Source organism: Vicugna pacos, chromosome 6 (genome assembly GCF_048564905.1).
Source record: "Vicugna pacos chromosome 6, VicPac4, whole genome shotgun sequence".
Lineage (NCBI taxonomy): Eukaryota > Metazoa > Chordata > Mammalia > Artiodactyla > Camelidae > Vicugna > Vicugna pacos.
In genome coordinates, this window is record NC_132992.1 from 10,796,963 (window position 1) to 10,812,609 (window position 15,647).

Here is a 15,647-nt window from a genome sequence, read left to right on the forward strand (position 1 = left end):
TTTGTACTCATCTGGACAATGGCCCCAGTTCCTGGTGCATTACAGGTAGGTCTTCAATAAATGTTTATTCAATGCATTTATTAAGAAAACTTTATTAGTACAAATTTTATATTTATATTCTTAATATAACATCCATAGTAGTAGTCCTGAAATTCCCCATTTCAGCCATTTTGGATGGAAATAGTTTTAGGAAGAACCACACCTTTCACTTCCTTATTAAACAAGGACCATGGTACAGTTCTGCTCTTGGAGATGGAGAACTGAGACATTCAAAGCTACTTGGCCTTACGCTATGTGGTGGCAAATTCTTGTGCTTTTGTAGTCATTCTGTGGCCATTTATCATCCATTTTGATTCTAGTAGTCATTTCCTGCTGCCCAATTGCTTGCTGGTATTAATCTGCTAATCAGTTCTATAAAGAATTGAAGGTTATCAGGTGAAACCAGATAACCACCTTTGAAACAAGCAGTCTTTAAGACATATTTTGAGGTAATAATAACTAGCCTATGAAATCTTATGAAGCAAGTGCGTTTACTACATTTCTTATAAACTTGGAAACCCCCAACCCCTTAAAAAAAAAGATTCTTGATGTCTTTTAGATGGGTGAGAATGCTCACGGTTTAATTTTAACCTAAAGTGAGGGAATTTCCTCATTACAGAGATAAGGGTAGCGTGATGAAAGCAATATGAGATACAGAAGCAGTGAAAGAACAGGAAGCGAACAGAAAGGCTGAAGAGAGATGTGAGGCAGGGAGAGGGAGCCGAAGGATGTGAGGCAGAGCGAGAGAGAGACTGGAAAGAGAATAAAGGAAAACGGGCACAACAAACCAGAGAGAGAGAAAAGCCAGGCTCTGAGGTCACGTGCCAGCTGAATGGAAAGCGCTCGTCTCACAGCCTGGTGGTTACAGGGGACCGAGCACAGGAAGTCTCCTCTACATACTCAGAAAGTCACTTTCACATTGAGAAACACTGGCTTATTTTTATTTCAAAAACTTCAAAGTTTATTTTTGAATAAAAATATTATTTCATTATATCCATTGTTCCCACACAGTATGAAACAATGGCTTGAGTTTTAGAGGACCTATAATTTAACTAGCTCTTTCTTGCCTAAAGTCCCTTTGACATACAGTTTGTTATACTGCTGGTTTTTTGTCTGCTGTGGGAGAGGTGATTTAGAGTTTTCTCCAGTGTGCTAGTATTAGAACTAGAATTGACACTTAAATAATTACATCAACACCTCCTCCTTTCGTCCCCAAATAAAACCTTCAGTTTTGGTCTTCTTGATCCTAGGAAGGATAATATGAAGAGGTGGCAGGAATCAATTTCTTCAGGAAAAAGTGAGTTACTGATTGATGTCTGTAGTTTACATAATATCCTATCAAATTCCAAACTTTCAGCTTAAAATGAGACAGCCACAAAGATGACAAAATGATACTTTTTCCTGCTCCAAAACTTCCATCCATTTACCTTTATTTGCTGCTTTTTCTCTGCTGATGAAACTAAGAAAAGAACTATACATGCTGAAGGCAGATAATAAAAATGAAGTCACCAGTTCTATTCCTAATCCATGCTTGCAGCTCTATTTTGTTACTCACCCAGATATTGTATTAGTCTATATTACTTTCTGTCACCTAAATACTAGTTTTACAGCTTACAGATAATGTGAATACCTATAGTTAAGAAAAAGACAATTCATATTATCTAACCACTTGGGCAACAACCTCAAAGTGAGCTGTTCTCACTTTGTTAAAAAAAATAACAAAGAAGCAAACTGTGTTTAGTACATGAAGAGGAAAGTAAAAAGAACAGTGTTTCAACAAGTAAAATTCCCGAAAGAAGGGCATTCTGGTTCTATCATGTACAACACCTGTACATTCTTTAATAGGAGAAGGAACATGTATATTACAAACTTACATTAGTGACCCAAATGGAAGCAAGCAGTAACTCTTTTGTATATAAAGATCCATGACAAAGAAGAGACAGACGGTTACAGAAAAGTGGTTGATGATACAGCCAAGTATTTCTGAGCAGAAGGAGGAGGAGCATGAGTGGAAGCAAAAGTATTTTTTGATAGATGAGTCACTAGTGGCACTGTTTTCTTCTTGGGTGAGAATTATATTCATGTGCAAGAGTACACATGATGATCCAGTACAGGAGAACCCCAAATTCTTTACAAATCAAAGGATACTATCTCACACTGAAGGCAACAGTAATTTGTATAAAATGACACTGGCTCTCTGAGTATGATTATGTAACAGAAAGGTAAACCACTGGGATTGCAAATTACATGTGATCTTGACCATGAGCAATACCACCAGATAATTCTGTTCAAAGGTTCTAACTCAGTTTAAGATGAATCAGGTACTTTCTTTTTGTACCCATACTCACCTGGCTGATGTTTACATATGACCCATAGGGTTGGTAGTTTCACTAAGCCCAGGATGGGTTCCTGGCAGCGTGGTTGGTGGCTCTGCCGATACGGCAGAAACTTTTTCTTCTTCCCTTCTCTTAAGGCAGGCTGCTTTGGGGTTAAGGTTCCTCTCTGAAATAGGGAAGAGTAATTTTATCATTATAATCACAAGTCATGAATCACAGACTGTTGGGTCTTAAGCTGAACAAATTGCTGTTATTTTTCCTTTCTGTGGGGTTATCAGTCTCTGGGTAACTTCATTCGCATTCTGAACATCACATAGAGGCAACGATGATGTGCTAAATGAACCCTAAAACTTACACTTCGTCCTGACCATTTTGTGTTTTCTTATGATTTAGTCTTCGAGGATATGACTTGATCTAAATCAGCATCTAAAAGTAGTTCTTTTACTGCTTCATCGAAATATTTAGGCAAGTCCTGTTACTAGTTCACCAAATCTCTTCAGTGTCCTGCTAAGACATGGCACCTTGAACTGTCGGGAATGCTGACATTCTCTGTGTACCTGCAGAGAGACATCTGTGCTTTACCCACAATGTTACCAGTTCAGAAAATAGTAAGAGATACCCTCAGCCATCTCTCCATAGGAAATGTGCCAACTCCTTCAGGAAGAGAGGGAGCTGGTGCCCATCCTGCTTCCCTCCTTTGACACATATGTAGAACGAGATGACTGAGATGTCCTTCCTACAGTTGGAGGTGTGACTGAGAGGTAATAAAAACCTTTCCTGCTTTGTATATAAGATAGTAGAGAAGACTGAGAAGACTGAATGGAACTTTTGATGTGAGTTTAAAGTGTGGGGTATTACCATATGAAATAAAGGTAAAGAAAATCCACTGAACTGAAGACCCACTGGATCAAAATCTACTCAGGAACTGCGGTTCCTAGTATAATTTCTTTAAGTGAGTTTTAAGTACAACATATTTAATCCATGACAGCTCCTGGTGTAGTTTTTTGTTTCTGATTATAACATAAGTATAAGTTAAAAGTTGTTACACTTACTTTTATAAACTGATTAAAAAAGCCCCAATGGTTATAATATAAAAAAGGTCACTTAAAATTAGCTTGCAATGAAAATAATATTTTGTAGAAGTTATGATTTTTTTACATGTTAGATTTTCTTGAAATGATGGCCCAGCTGAACGCAACATAGTTGAGCATTTTTTTTTCCTTAAATGTATTTCCTCTTTCAGGGAAAGTAGAAACACTTGAATGAATATATCTTAATACACATTTATAGTTCACTTCTGAGTTTAAAAAAAGTAGACAGAAGACTTTGTTTTGGTGAACCCAGCCGCCTCTACTGACTATTACTCACACACGATTACACTGCATTTCAGAGTCCTTATTCCCCAAGCCTCTGTGTTTAGGAAAAGACATGAAGCCCATACAACTCTGGGGAGGCAATGAAGGAAGAGAGGTACACTCTTACTTAATTTATTAGGATAACTAGCAGGAAAAATCAGTATCATTATGTAAAAATATTAGGAGCTGCTTTCTTAACCAGTAATTGTGCACCTCTAATATATGAGAAGTTTGTCTTTCATTAGGCGTCATGTCCCCTTCACTGTGTAGGCAACAGTCTCATGTAGTGACCAGAGAGACTGAAAAGAGGGCATACATTAATACATAAAATCTAAAGAGGAGGAAGTGAGATATGAGTATTTTCTAACTGAAATATTTCTCTTGTAATGGAACATTACTCTTAGCTAACTATGACTCTGTCACACTAGGATCTAGGAGGCATGATCAAAATAGTTGGAAAGGACCAGAACCAAAAACTCAAGTTAGGCAAGATTTTACAGAGTCCTACAGTGAGTGAGACAATACTCAGGACTGGAAGAACCAAGAGAATACTACAGTAAGTTCTCGGAAATGTAAAGTGAGCTTTGAACAGGGAACCATATTCAGTATCTTATAACCTATGGTGAAGAAGAGTATGAGAAAGAATGTATGTATGTTCCTATGTGACTGAAGGATTGTGCTGTACACCAGAAACTGACACGACATTGTAAACTGATTGTATACTTCAATAAAAACATATTTAAAAAAAGTAAAGTAAGCTTTGATCCCCAAAAAGCAAAAACTAGTGCTGTTGCTTCATATTCCCTGGTATGTGTGAGCAGCCCATGGCAAATATGTTAAGTAGCCAAGAAGGACTGATACAGAGGTTAAGAAGTCAGACATTACCTGCAAGGAATGAGAAGTGATTATCTTTCCCACATATCTACTGACCTCTGATATGTGGCTGAGAACTTGCCTCTCTTATAATACCATCTTCTTAACATGTTGATGGCACAATTTTTAGCTAACTCAATAGTTACTTTCTAAAATTATATCTATGTAGCCACACCTTCAAGTCAAGAATTTCATATTGATGGTTTCCTTTTTCATATGACTATTTGTTTTTCCTATAGTTAATAGTTGCCTTGCTTTCATTTGTTAGTAATGCTAACTTTTCATTCCCCCCACAATGGTCTAAAAGATCTAACAAATGCCTCTCAACATTTCTTCCTAAAATCTCAAACACATTATCATATTATCTATTAATTCAATATTTTTCCTCTGGAAACCTTTCTTCTGCAGCTAATAGCCTTCTGTTTTCAATGTGGACTGATTCTTTTCTAGGCCTAGTAGTTCCTGTTATGGGATTTTCTTTTGCTGTTCTTGTGTCCTTTGTTTCCCAGAACTTTGTCTTTGTTGATTATGCCCTTATTTGGCCCAAGCATATGTTCTAAACACTTTCATTTGGTGTACATGGGAGGTAAAATTTTAAAGTCTCTGCATATCTAAAATATCTTTATTCTACTTTCACATTTTAGTTAATGGCTTGGCTAAATACAGAATACTAGGTTGAAAATGATTTATCCTCAGATTTTTGAAGGTATTGTTCCAGTATCTCCTGGAATCCAGTACTGCTTATTCAGAATTCTGATGGTATTTTGACTTGTTTGTTCCTTTGTCTCTGAGCTACTTAAATTTTGTCTCTAAAAGCTTTATGATATTCTTTTTAATCCTGATGCTCTTAAGTATCATGATGATGTACTTTATTTTTGATTTGTTTGTAATTGAGTTTTTATTTATTTTTTAATGGAGGTACTGAGAATTGAACCCAGGACCTTGCGCATGCTAAGCACGTGCTCTACCACTGAGCTATACACCCCCTCACGATGATGTATTTTTGCTTCAGGTCACTTTAAAAATCATCATTCTTAGCACAAGATTAGATTTTTACCAATCTTGAGACATGTATTCTTCAGTACTGGTAAATTTCCTGTACTATTGCCACAATAATCTTCTTCTCTCCTTTCTGCTTTTATTCTACAAATCCTATTGGTCAGATGTTGGACTTTTAGATGAATCTTCTCTAACTTTATTAGTTCTTCTTTCCTGCTTCTCATCTCTTTGCGTTCTACTTTCTATGAGATTTTTCTCAGCTTTATCAGCCATCTTATCGATTTTTCCTAATGCTTTTCGCATGTTTCTGTTTTCTTTTGAGTTTCAATTTTGTTTGATTTGATCTCAGTGTCCCTTTTTCATGGTGGCTTTTCTTAAATCTTTGGTTGTCTTTTCATATTAAAAGACACCAACTGGTAGGTTTTACTCTATGGTAATCCAAAAGTGAGATGTTATTGCTCAGGAATTTCTAAACCTGGAGGTCTTTAGAGTATTTAGTTTCTCTAGAAAAGAATTACCCAGTTTTCTTGAGGATAGGGGTAGTATACTTTGCTGCCAGCACTAGGGAAGCAAAGCAGGACACAGGGTTGAGTCCCATTGTTCAGCCTCATGCTTCACCCATTCTCTGTTCTTCCTGGTGTTCCAGATTTGCAGCCTTTCTGATTTCATTTTTTTCTGCAGAAAATAATTCTCCTGTCTATGGTGGAAGGGAAGAGAGGGCAGAAGCAATAAGAAATAGAGAGGAAACGGATCAAACCTTCCATAGCAAACCTTCAATGAATCTTTTTTTTGAGGTCTGATGCCTGAATTCTCCCTTCCCCAATAATTAGTACCTCCAAAGAGCAGTGCCTTTTTCAGGAGCTAGGGGCCCCATGAGGCAAAATGTTCTGCTTCTTGTTGGTATTCCTTCCTGCTCCACTTAATTTCTTCTGCCGAGATAAGTCAGCTACCACTATTCCACGTTTGCTCTTACATACATTTTTGCTCTCACATCTGTTACTGTCTTCTTTCCCAATTGTTCTTATGGGTTGATGCCATTTTTATTCCTTTCAGTGGAGATGTAGAAAGGAAGTAGTGTATTATCAATAAGTATGTATGTTAACACTACCATGTCTGACCATCTCACTGCAACTGAATTAAAATCTACTAAGGGTAGGGTCTGGAAATTTGTTTTGGAAAAGGAAAAGCCTCAGGTGATTCTGGGACCAGCCAGATTTGAGAACCACTGTTCTAGCTCATTCAGTCATCTTCAAACCCACTAAGAGACCAGGAAACAAAAATCCTAGTAGTTCCAAGTCCCTAAATTATCACCAGAAGAGAAGGGAGCTTATTGAGAGAACCTGTGAAAGAGTTTAAGGAGTTTAAGTGTTTGACCACTAATTTAATTTTTAGTAAAGCAGAGAGTACAAACTTGAAGGTATTACGTGAAATCTGCTGAGGATTAGTAAAATTATAGTCTTGATAATGGAAAGGCTTAAATTGGCAATGATAGAAACCAGATGGGATTTGATCTGTGGTGCACCAAGGTACAAAAAGTGCTCTGGCAAAATCTGAGGCTTGGAAGGGAAGGCAATTCCTGTTATTCTCAAGGATGCACTGCTAGACCCAGGCCTGACTGCCCTCCTGGTATAACCACTTGTCTAGCGATGACAGGTTGTGGATAGCTAGATACAGTCTTGGAACACTATCCCAAACTAAATGGGGAGTCCAGAGAGGCCAGAGGATGTCCAAAGTAGGTCATGTAAACAAAATGTATGTGTTTATAGAAACTGCCAGGCCCAGCAGCTGCTGGGTTAGTCCCCTGCAGGGACAGGCTCTCAAAAGTGAACAGGTTATCAGAATAACTCAGAGCTGCTGGAGATAGAGTGCAGGGAAGAACAGTAGTTATATAAAAATCTGAAGGTCCTGCGATAGCCAAGGCACAGGTGTTATGGGCTACATGAAGTATTCTAAACCCTGTCAGACAGACAGCAGAATGCCTTTCAAGGAATCCTGCGTGAATCCCAAGGCTTTTCCATTAAGCTATAAAATAAAGGTTCTGGACTTTGAAACCCAGAGTCTGAGGGTGGGAGAAAGGTAGGCTTTTATGAATAGTAAGGCAGTCCCTATTGAAGTTATAGTTCAGTATATTTAAGTTTTGTTCACTCTGATCAGTCAATGGCTCTTTATATAGAGCTTCCCAGAATTGTGTGAAAAAGTATTGACCAGAAAGTTAGTATGCAGCTGGATAAGCCTAATGTTAGATCTTCTCTCAGCCTGAACTTTTCTATCCCAGGTGTTTACATAGAACCACAACAAGATCAAATCTTACAAATGAATGGGTAAGACCCACCCATGCATGGTGGAGTTTACAACTTTTTTTCAAATATAGAGGTTATTTCTCATTTTGGTGGCTAGATGTGAGAGCAGTCATCTCTGATCTTAAAAAAATATTTTTAAGAACACAAATGAGTATACTGTAACTCTAAACTGAGGGAAGGAAAGGTGCTATATAGGAGTAAGTTCTGGCATCACTGTTGTCTAGTCAGTAAGACTTTTACAGGCCTGGTGGAGGCAACAGTCTTGACAATAAATGGCTGAGTAGAGTCAGAGTAGAAAATACTTTGGGCTGCAGAGAAAGATGACTACTTGGACCACTGAACACAGGTGCCTCACCGCCTTCAGGAAGAGACAGTGAGCGTCAGACACCACTGAAGAAAAACATTTGGTAAAGTGACAGGAGATAGTAAAGGCTCAAGGAACAACTGCTCCTGCCACAGATGAGTAGCATTATAAGTATTGCAAGGGAGTCTTTAACTTCTTGAAGATCAGGTTTTGTTACCGTTTACCCTTTACAGACATTCAAGGGCCTTAAGATAATAGGAGCAAGTATCTGGTTTTAGTGATAGGTTGGTTAGGCACAAAATAATCTAGTCATCATTCTTATTCATTAAAAACACTGAAGAGAAGTGGATAAATGAATTAATTACTAGCGTATGTTTTCCTGAAAATGTGTTCAAGTTCTCTAACTCTGGTTTCCTTAGAAAGAGTATTCTTTCTGTAATCAGTGCTGAGGGTCCTTTTTGTGGTTGTCAAGCAACTGTCCACCCCTATTCTTTTTTCTTTTCCAACTTTCCTTAAATATTCTATAAATACCCAATAAATAAGGGAGACAAAGTTGCTCTTAAGAAAGAGAGGTTAGAGGTAGGGTCTGGAACTCAAGGCCATTATCTATAAGTTCTTTGTAAAAAGGCTTAGGATGAGGCATTCACAACTTTGGATAAGAAGATACACAGGTTTATACAAAAAAGCAAGCTTGGTGATAGAACCTCTCAAGGGCTGGAAGCTTGTATTAATTGATAACCCAGGGTCTTGAACATAGCTAGCTAGGACAGAGGAGGTATGCAATAAACATGTGGTCAAAAAATAAAGTCCCAAAATTTCTTTAAGATTCCATCAAACTTCTTGAAAAACAAAACAGTTGGGAGAGCTGTCTGAGTCAGCAGTGGATAATCCAGTACAAACCACACTTTCATCCTTGGGGACACACAAGCATGCCAGCGCATATTTATCCATGAAGCTAATGGCATTCCTGATCAGGGATCAACAAAGAAGCTCTGACACCTCACCGACATGGGTATAAAGGACATTCACAGGAGGCAAAGCCAGGAGAGGCCATGGCCAGGCATGCATTAAGCAGCAGGGCTTCAGGGTAAAGTAAGCAAGAAACTGAGTACAGAGAAGTAGGGCAGATGGAAGGAACTGGGAGGAAAACAGGTCTAGGCAGGTAAATTCAACAGTGTGGGAGACCAGAGTCAACAAGAGCAAGAGGCACAAAGCACTAACGCTGAGCAGCTGGCGGAGGCTGGCTGTTCACCGCACTGTTTCAAAGAGTTAGCCTCTACTGGTCTGTGGGAGGCACTGAACCCACAGATATTGACCAATACAGTGAGACAGAGGTGAGAGGACTACAGAGAAAACTTGATCCAGATGATGCAGTGGCAGAAGTACTAGGGGAACTTACAGACAACTTGCCCGAGCAGAAGAGTGCATGGACACAGAAATGTCTGCCCACCGGAAACAGAACAGCTACAGATCTCTGCCAGTCCTACTTACCTCTGACTTGTTGTTCTAGACTAAGAATGACTGCCACAGCCTGGTGAAGAATAAGGAGTTTTGTTTGGGGTTTTTCACTCTTTAAGTGAAGCTGACACATTCGACCAAGCTCTTTGAATGCCTCATTAATATCCCGCACACGCAAGCGTTCTCTGGCATTGTTAGCCATCCGCCTTTCCTTCTCCCTTTCTATCTTCTGTTCTGGGTTCAAATCCTCATCTTCATTAGTACTGCTGGAAGACAAAGTAACAACAATGTCTGTTAGGTTCCCTATAAAGTAAGATATGCTTATTGTGCAGAATTATTAAGTATAAAAATGAAAATGACCAATACATTTTACCAAGTGGTAGCAATAGCTAACACTTACTATGATCGTATATTTCTTTCCAGTCTTTCCTCAATGCAAATATATTATATAGTTGAGATTATGCCACACATATTTTAAAATGCATTTTTCATTGTGTATTCCAGCATAAAGACTTCTCCACACTAGTGAAACTCTTCATAAGCATAATTTGAATGACTACCTAATATTCTAGCACCTTGTTTTTCAAAATGTGATTGGCGCCATCAGCATTACTGGTTAGAAACTTTACCGTTATAAACATAGAATCTCAGGTTCTACGGCAAATCTACTGAAGCTGTACTTTAACAAGATCCCCAGCTGACTCATACGTACATTAAGGCTTGAGAAGTACTATCTTAGTATACTAATGTATTATAGTTTGCTTAACCCATGTTCGTAAATGTACTCTGGCAGTCCCCTGGTGAGCAGGAGGAAGAAAAGTTTAAGACACAGAATGAGAGAAGTATCTCAGAAAATGACCACTTTTTGTTCCAGAGATATATTATCATCAGTGGTAATAATTTTAAAACATGGGTAAACTAGAACAATTTTTTTTGAAAGGGAAACTGACAAAGTGAATCCAAAGCCTTAAAGTGCTCATTACCTCTTGATCAGCAATTCCAACTTTAGAAATTCATCCAAAGGGTATAATTAGAGATGTTCATGAAATTTAGGTAAAAGAAGTTGATCACAGAATTATTTACGTTAGAACAAACTGGAGTCCAATATTAAGAAATGAGTTGTAAATCACAGTTCATCCAGACAATGGTCTACTATGTAGCCTCTAAAAATCAAGCTGCATATTATACTAGGTAAAAGATGTTACACACACAAGACTACATGCTGTATGATTTCACTTACAGAACTTCTAGAAAAGACAAAACTATAGTAACAAAAAGCAAATTAATGATTGCCAGAGGATGGGAGAAGGGGACGGACTATAAAGGGGCAGGAGGAAACTTTTTGGGATGTTGTTTCTGCATTATTTATGTGGTGGTGGTGGTTATATGACTATATACATTTGTCAAAGGACAAAAACTGTATACTTAAAATTGGTATATTTTATCGTATGTGAATTAAACCTCAGTACTGCTGCCTAAAAACAAAACAACAAACGAAAAAACCATGTTGCAGAAAACACTCAGGGATAGATGAAAAGGTTAAAAACACACTGTTAAGTTTAAAAAGTTCATATTAGATAACTTATATTCAGTTTATTTCTAATTTAAACTGTATTTATGGAAAAGGATTCCTTGAAAAGTCAAGTGGTTAATTCAGGGTAGTGAGGTTTCTTGTGATTTTTGTGTGTGCTGTTCTGTATCTTCCACATTTCTGTAATGAAAATGGACTAAGTAATCAGAAAAAAATATCTGAGACAAATGCTTTGGAAAAAATTTTAGAATATTTATATTTCAGAAATTTATCACTGAGCAGAGTCAGAGCCTTGAAAAAATGTGCACAAAGTATTTGTTTCACCTCCCCTCTAATACCTTGAGTATTCTAATAAAGAATATGTACACAGTAGGTTCTTACTAGCTAATAGTCAAGAATTACATAAAAATATTCTTTTGATAATAATCACTAGCTCTTTGACTTCAAAGGAATCTTTTCAGATCATCTAGCCCAAAGGTTCCCAAATGTGGCCACTCATTAGAACCCTCAAGAGCTCTTAAAAAAATACAGCTTTCAAAGGTCCCACTGCCAAAGATGCTGATACAGGGAGCCTGGGCTGGAGTCCGGGCACCTGTATGTCTAAAATGTTTTCAGGAGTCTGCAGCAGGGTTGAAAACCACTGCAAGATCAGTAACCTCCCTAGGATTACACAGCTAATTAGTGCCAGTGTAACGACAAGTACCCAGGTTAGTGCTCCATGGAAGGAAACCAAGACCACAGACCTAAAATTACCATCATCGTAAGTTAATATAGTACCGTTCCTGATGTTTACTGCATGTGAGACAGTGTGCAAATGGCTTCATGTGCACAATTTTCAGTTTATTCCCATAAGAATCCTAAATAGGAAGTCTCCTTTTAAAGATGGACCCAAACCTCACAGAACTTTAATAATTTCCCAAGGTCACTTGGCAACCATGTGATGAAACCATGATTCAAACCCAGGTTAGTTTTATTTTGTCCAAAGGCCATGTTTTAAACTTACTGTTATTAACTACTAAATATTTTGTATTAATAACCTATGGTACTACTTTCTCAATTTCTGACGACCTATAAGAGAGCTCAGTAAACTGTGGCCCTTGAGTCGGCTACCTGTTTTTGTCAATAACATTTTATTGGAAGAGCCCCACCCATCTGTTTACGTACTGTCTTTGGCTGCTTTCCTGCTACGATGGCAATGCTCAGCAGGTGCGACAGACTGTATGACCCACAAAGACTAAAATATTTACCATCTGATCCTTTACACAGAAAGTCTGCTGATCTAAACAATGAAAGGATGAATGAGGAGGAAAGATGTAAATGACTTCCCTTAAAATTCTATTTGAATAATGAAACTATGAAAGAATTAAGATACCTAAAGGAGCAGTCTCTGGATTCCCTGACCCAGGTTTTACTTCTTCCTGCCCTTGTACAGCTGAGTACAATGCATATTCAAATGGCAGTATTAGGATCTTAAGGTTTAATTTTTCCCAAGAGAATTGTTAAAGTGTTGGAAATAGTGAGAATGTCAAAGGCAAAAGGACAATTTTTAAGCATGTGAATGACAGAAAGGACCATGCTGGTACTTTTAGTTAATCTACCATACACACTGCAATTTCCTTTGCACCATAATTTATTTTTCTATTTTTTTATTATTATTTTTTTATTTTTTGGAGGGACATAATTAGGTTTTCATTTATTTACTTATTTTTAATGGAGGTAATTGGGGATTGAACCCAGGACCTTGTGCTTGCTAGGCATGTGCTCTACCACTGAGCTATATATACCTTTTCCACCCTGTGCCATAATTTAATACAAAGAACAATGTTTTAAATATAAATATCTGTATGTGATATATGTATATTATTGATAAGTAGATACATGCCAAGAAATGGGATATACCACAAATATACCAAATCAACCAATTTTAATGCACAACTAAAAGAAAAATCTGAGGGAAGAATCTGTAAATCATTTGAAACTAATGTATTATGTGTCAATATCCATATTTCAACATAAAATCAAATCCAATTTTTAGAAAATCTTCCCTTACAACATCAGAGCACATAGAGTACTTCCTTTTCCATACTCTTTTCAAATTATTGTTTAAATCAGGAGTTGGCACACTTCTAAAAAGGCCCAGACAGTATTTTCAGTTTTGTGGGCTATCTGATCTCTGTTGCAATTACTCAAATCTGCCACTGTGTTGTGAAAGCAGCCAGTCAATATGTAAATGAATGATGTGTGGTGGTGTTCCAATAAAACTTTACTTATAAAAATAGGAGACTAGATTTGGCCCATGGGCCATAGTTTGCCAGCCCCTGGTTTAATTCATACAAGAGTCTTAACTACATACCTAGCTTCAAAATAATATATTTGAATATTTATTGATGAAATGTATCTAAATGTATACATTAAACAATTAAACTTGTTTTAGCTATTTTGTTCTCTAGTTGTCTTACAAACCATAAGAACTGAGGAAAGTGATGTAGTTCTTTTTTTATATGTAGACCCTAAAACACTGTGGTATAATGGAAAACATCAACTTGGAGTCAGCTTCATACTCCTTCCTTTTAGGGATGCTGTGAGGATTAAATAAGGTAACAGACATAAAAGTTACAACACAGTATCTAGAACATACCTGACAATAAATGCATGACACCCTTCAATTTTCTAAGTGTTTTCACCCATGGGAAATGAGTGAAATTTAATACCTGGATGCTAACAAATACCTTGTTCTGCCTCTAGACGAAACCTTAATATCTTTTTGGGAGGATTCATCATCTGATTTCATGTCATCTGATGAAGGAGGTTCATGAAGGTTTTCATCTTTCTCTTTGCTTTCAGTCTTGATTTCTGTTGGAACAACAGTTCCAGACTGACTTTGCAAGCCACCTAACAAAGAGTCAAAGAAACAAAATAAATGTCCAGATTCATTTGTGAATTACAAATAAGACAGTAAAATGCTTTCTAGATGGTGAATATCCTTGCTGTTACGGAGCTAAGACAGAAGTCCAACGATATAAAAAAAGTATACTATTCAGAGCTGGAAAGAGCATGTCCACAAACCTTAGAAAAAAAGCTTTTTAAAGCATCTGTGTTTAAAAAAACAAGCCTGACTCTGGTGGTCAGTCCAATGTTCACTTTCAGGCACTATTTAACAACCAAACAAGGTACGAGAAACATGACACATTTTAGAAACTAACTTCTAAGATGCTGCCAAGGCAAAGAAAATAAGCTTTAACATTTTCTGGGACAAACACAGTAAAACAGACATCAAAGGAAAACTTACTTTGGTGATTAAAGTATTAGCTATACATTTATACTTATTTATAAGGTCTGTTATAACAATGACCACAGTTTGCTTTTTTTGTGTATATATATTTTATTGACGTATAGTCAGTTTACAGTGTTGTGTCAATTTCTGGTGTACAGCACAATGGTTCAGTCACATATGAACATACACATATTCATTTTCATACTCTTTTTCACTGTAAGTTACTGCCACAGTTTGCTTTTTATCAGAATTATCTGTTTCTCCAATTAAATTTTAATCTTCTGAGCAACAGCTACTATCCTTCAGAGCTTTAAACATATTCAGAAGTATCTTTCTCACTGCCTCTAGGGACCAAGAAGACTCAGTCATGAGGGAAAGTGACTAAGAAAAAGAGACGACAGAAGCAGTGGCCAGTAAAAGGAAGATCAGTAAATACTGAACAACAGCTCTCACATGGTTGCATCCATCAATAAACATCTGTAATTGCCCCACCTAAATGGCCAGCTGGAACCCTAAGTATTTACCCTTTAAATTCATGCAGTAGAACTGCTGTTTGGAATTCTCCCACCTAAGACTACTTTTGATTCACAGATGTCAAGCTGTCTGTAAAAAAAGGTGATAGTGTTCCAAATGATACCTCTGTCTGCATTACTGCTGAAGACAAACAATACAGTTACCTCTATAATTTTCTTGCGTTTTATGGTTCAAGTCTGTGCTTGAAGCGGTGACCGTACTAGACAGGACTGAATGATTGCCGCCGTTGAGACTGACAGAGTCTTCTCGGTGAGTTCCGACCTAAAGTTAAAAAAAAAAAAGTTAGTTCAGGGGCAGTAATTGTTTAAATTCTTTCACTGGGTTTAATAGTGAAAACAATGTCACTCATTTAAATTTAGCAACTGAAAAAAAAATTTAGCAACTGTTTTTTGGATGCCACTTTTCTGGTTTGGGGATTTTAGAAGACTTGTTAGTGGTACTGTCACTAGTGGTTAAGTACTTTAAAAAATTCTAACTTTCAAATTTTGTATCCCAGAGAGGGATGCTGTGAGAAGCAAATGAGATAAAGCACTCTATAAGCCATAAAGCACCACAACTTATAGGCTCTATTAATAATTCTCTAGCAGTCAGTCTGAAAACCTATTTCACATACTACCTAAATATACTGAAGTACCCATGAATTT

The 15,647-nt window shown here is 37.2% G+C and overlaps 1 protein-coding gene across 10 annotated transcripts in view; it reads right to left on the reverse strand.

The window, feature by feature from the left end:
• The window catches only part of TCF12 (transcription factor 12), a 326,023-nt gene that overhangs the window by 2,807 nt on the left and 307,569 nt on the right, over positions 1-15,647 (reverse strand). For 7 of the 10 annotated variants that reach the window (XM_072962351.1, XM_072962348.1, XM_072962349.1 and 4 more), the window contains 4 exons: positions 15,147-15,264; positions 13,925-14,087; positions 9,698-9,930; positions 2,388-2,541 (listed from right to left, as the gene is read on the reverse strand). In XM_072962351.1, coding sequence (XP_072818452.1) covers positions 2,399-2,541; positions 9,698-9,930; positions 13,925-14,087; positions 15,147-15,264 — 657 coding nt within the window. In that variant the 3' untranslated portion in view covers positions 2,388-2,398. The remainder of the gene's footprint in view (positions 1-2,387; positions 2,542-9,697; positions 9,931-13,924; positions 14,088-15,146; positions 15,265-15,647) is intronic. The other 3 variants (XM_072962350.1, XM_072962352.1, XM_031672743.2) reach the window with 1 other exon arrangement.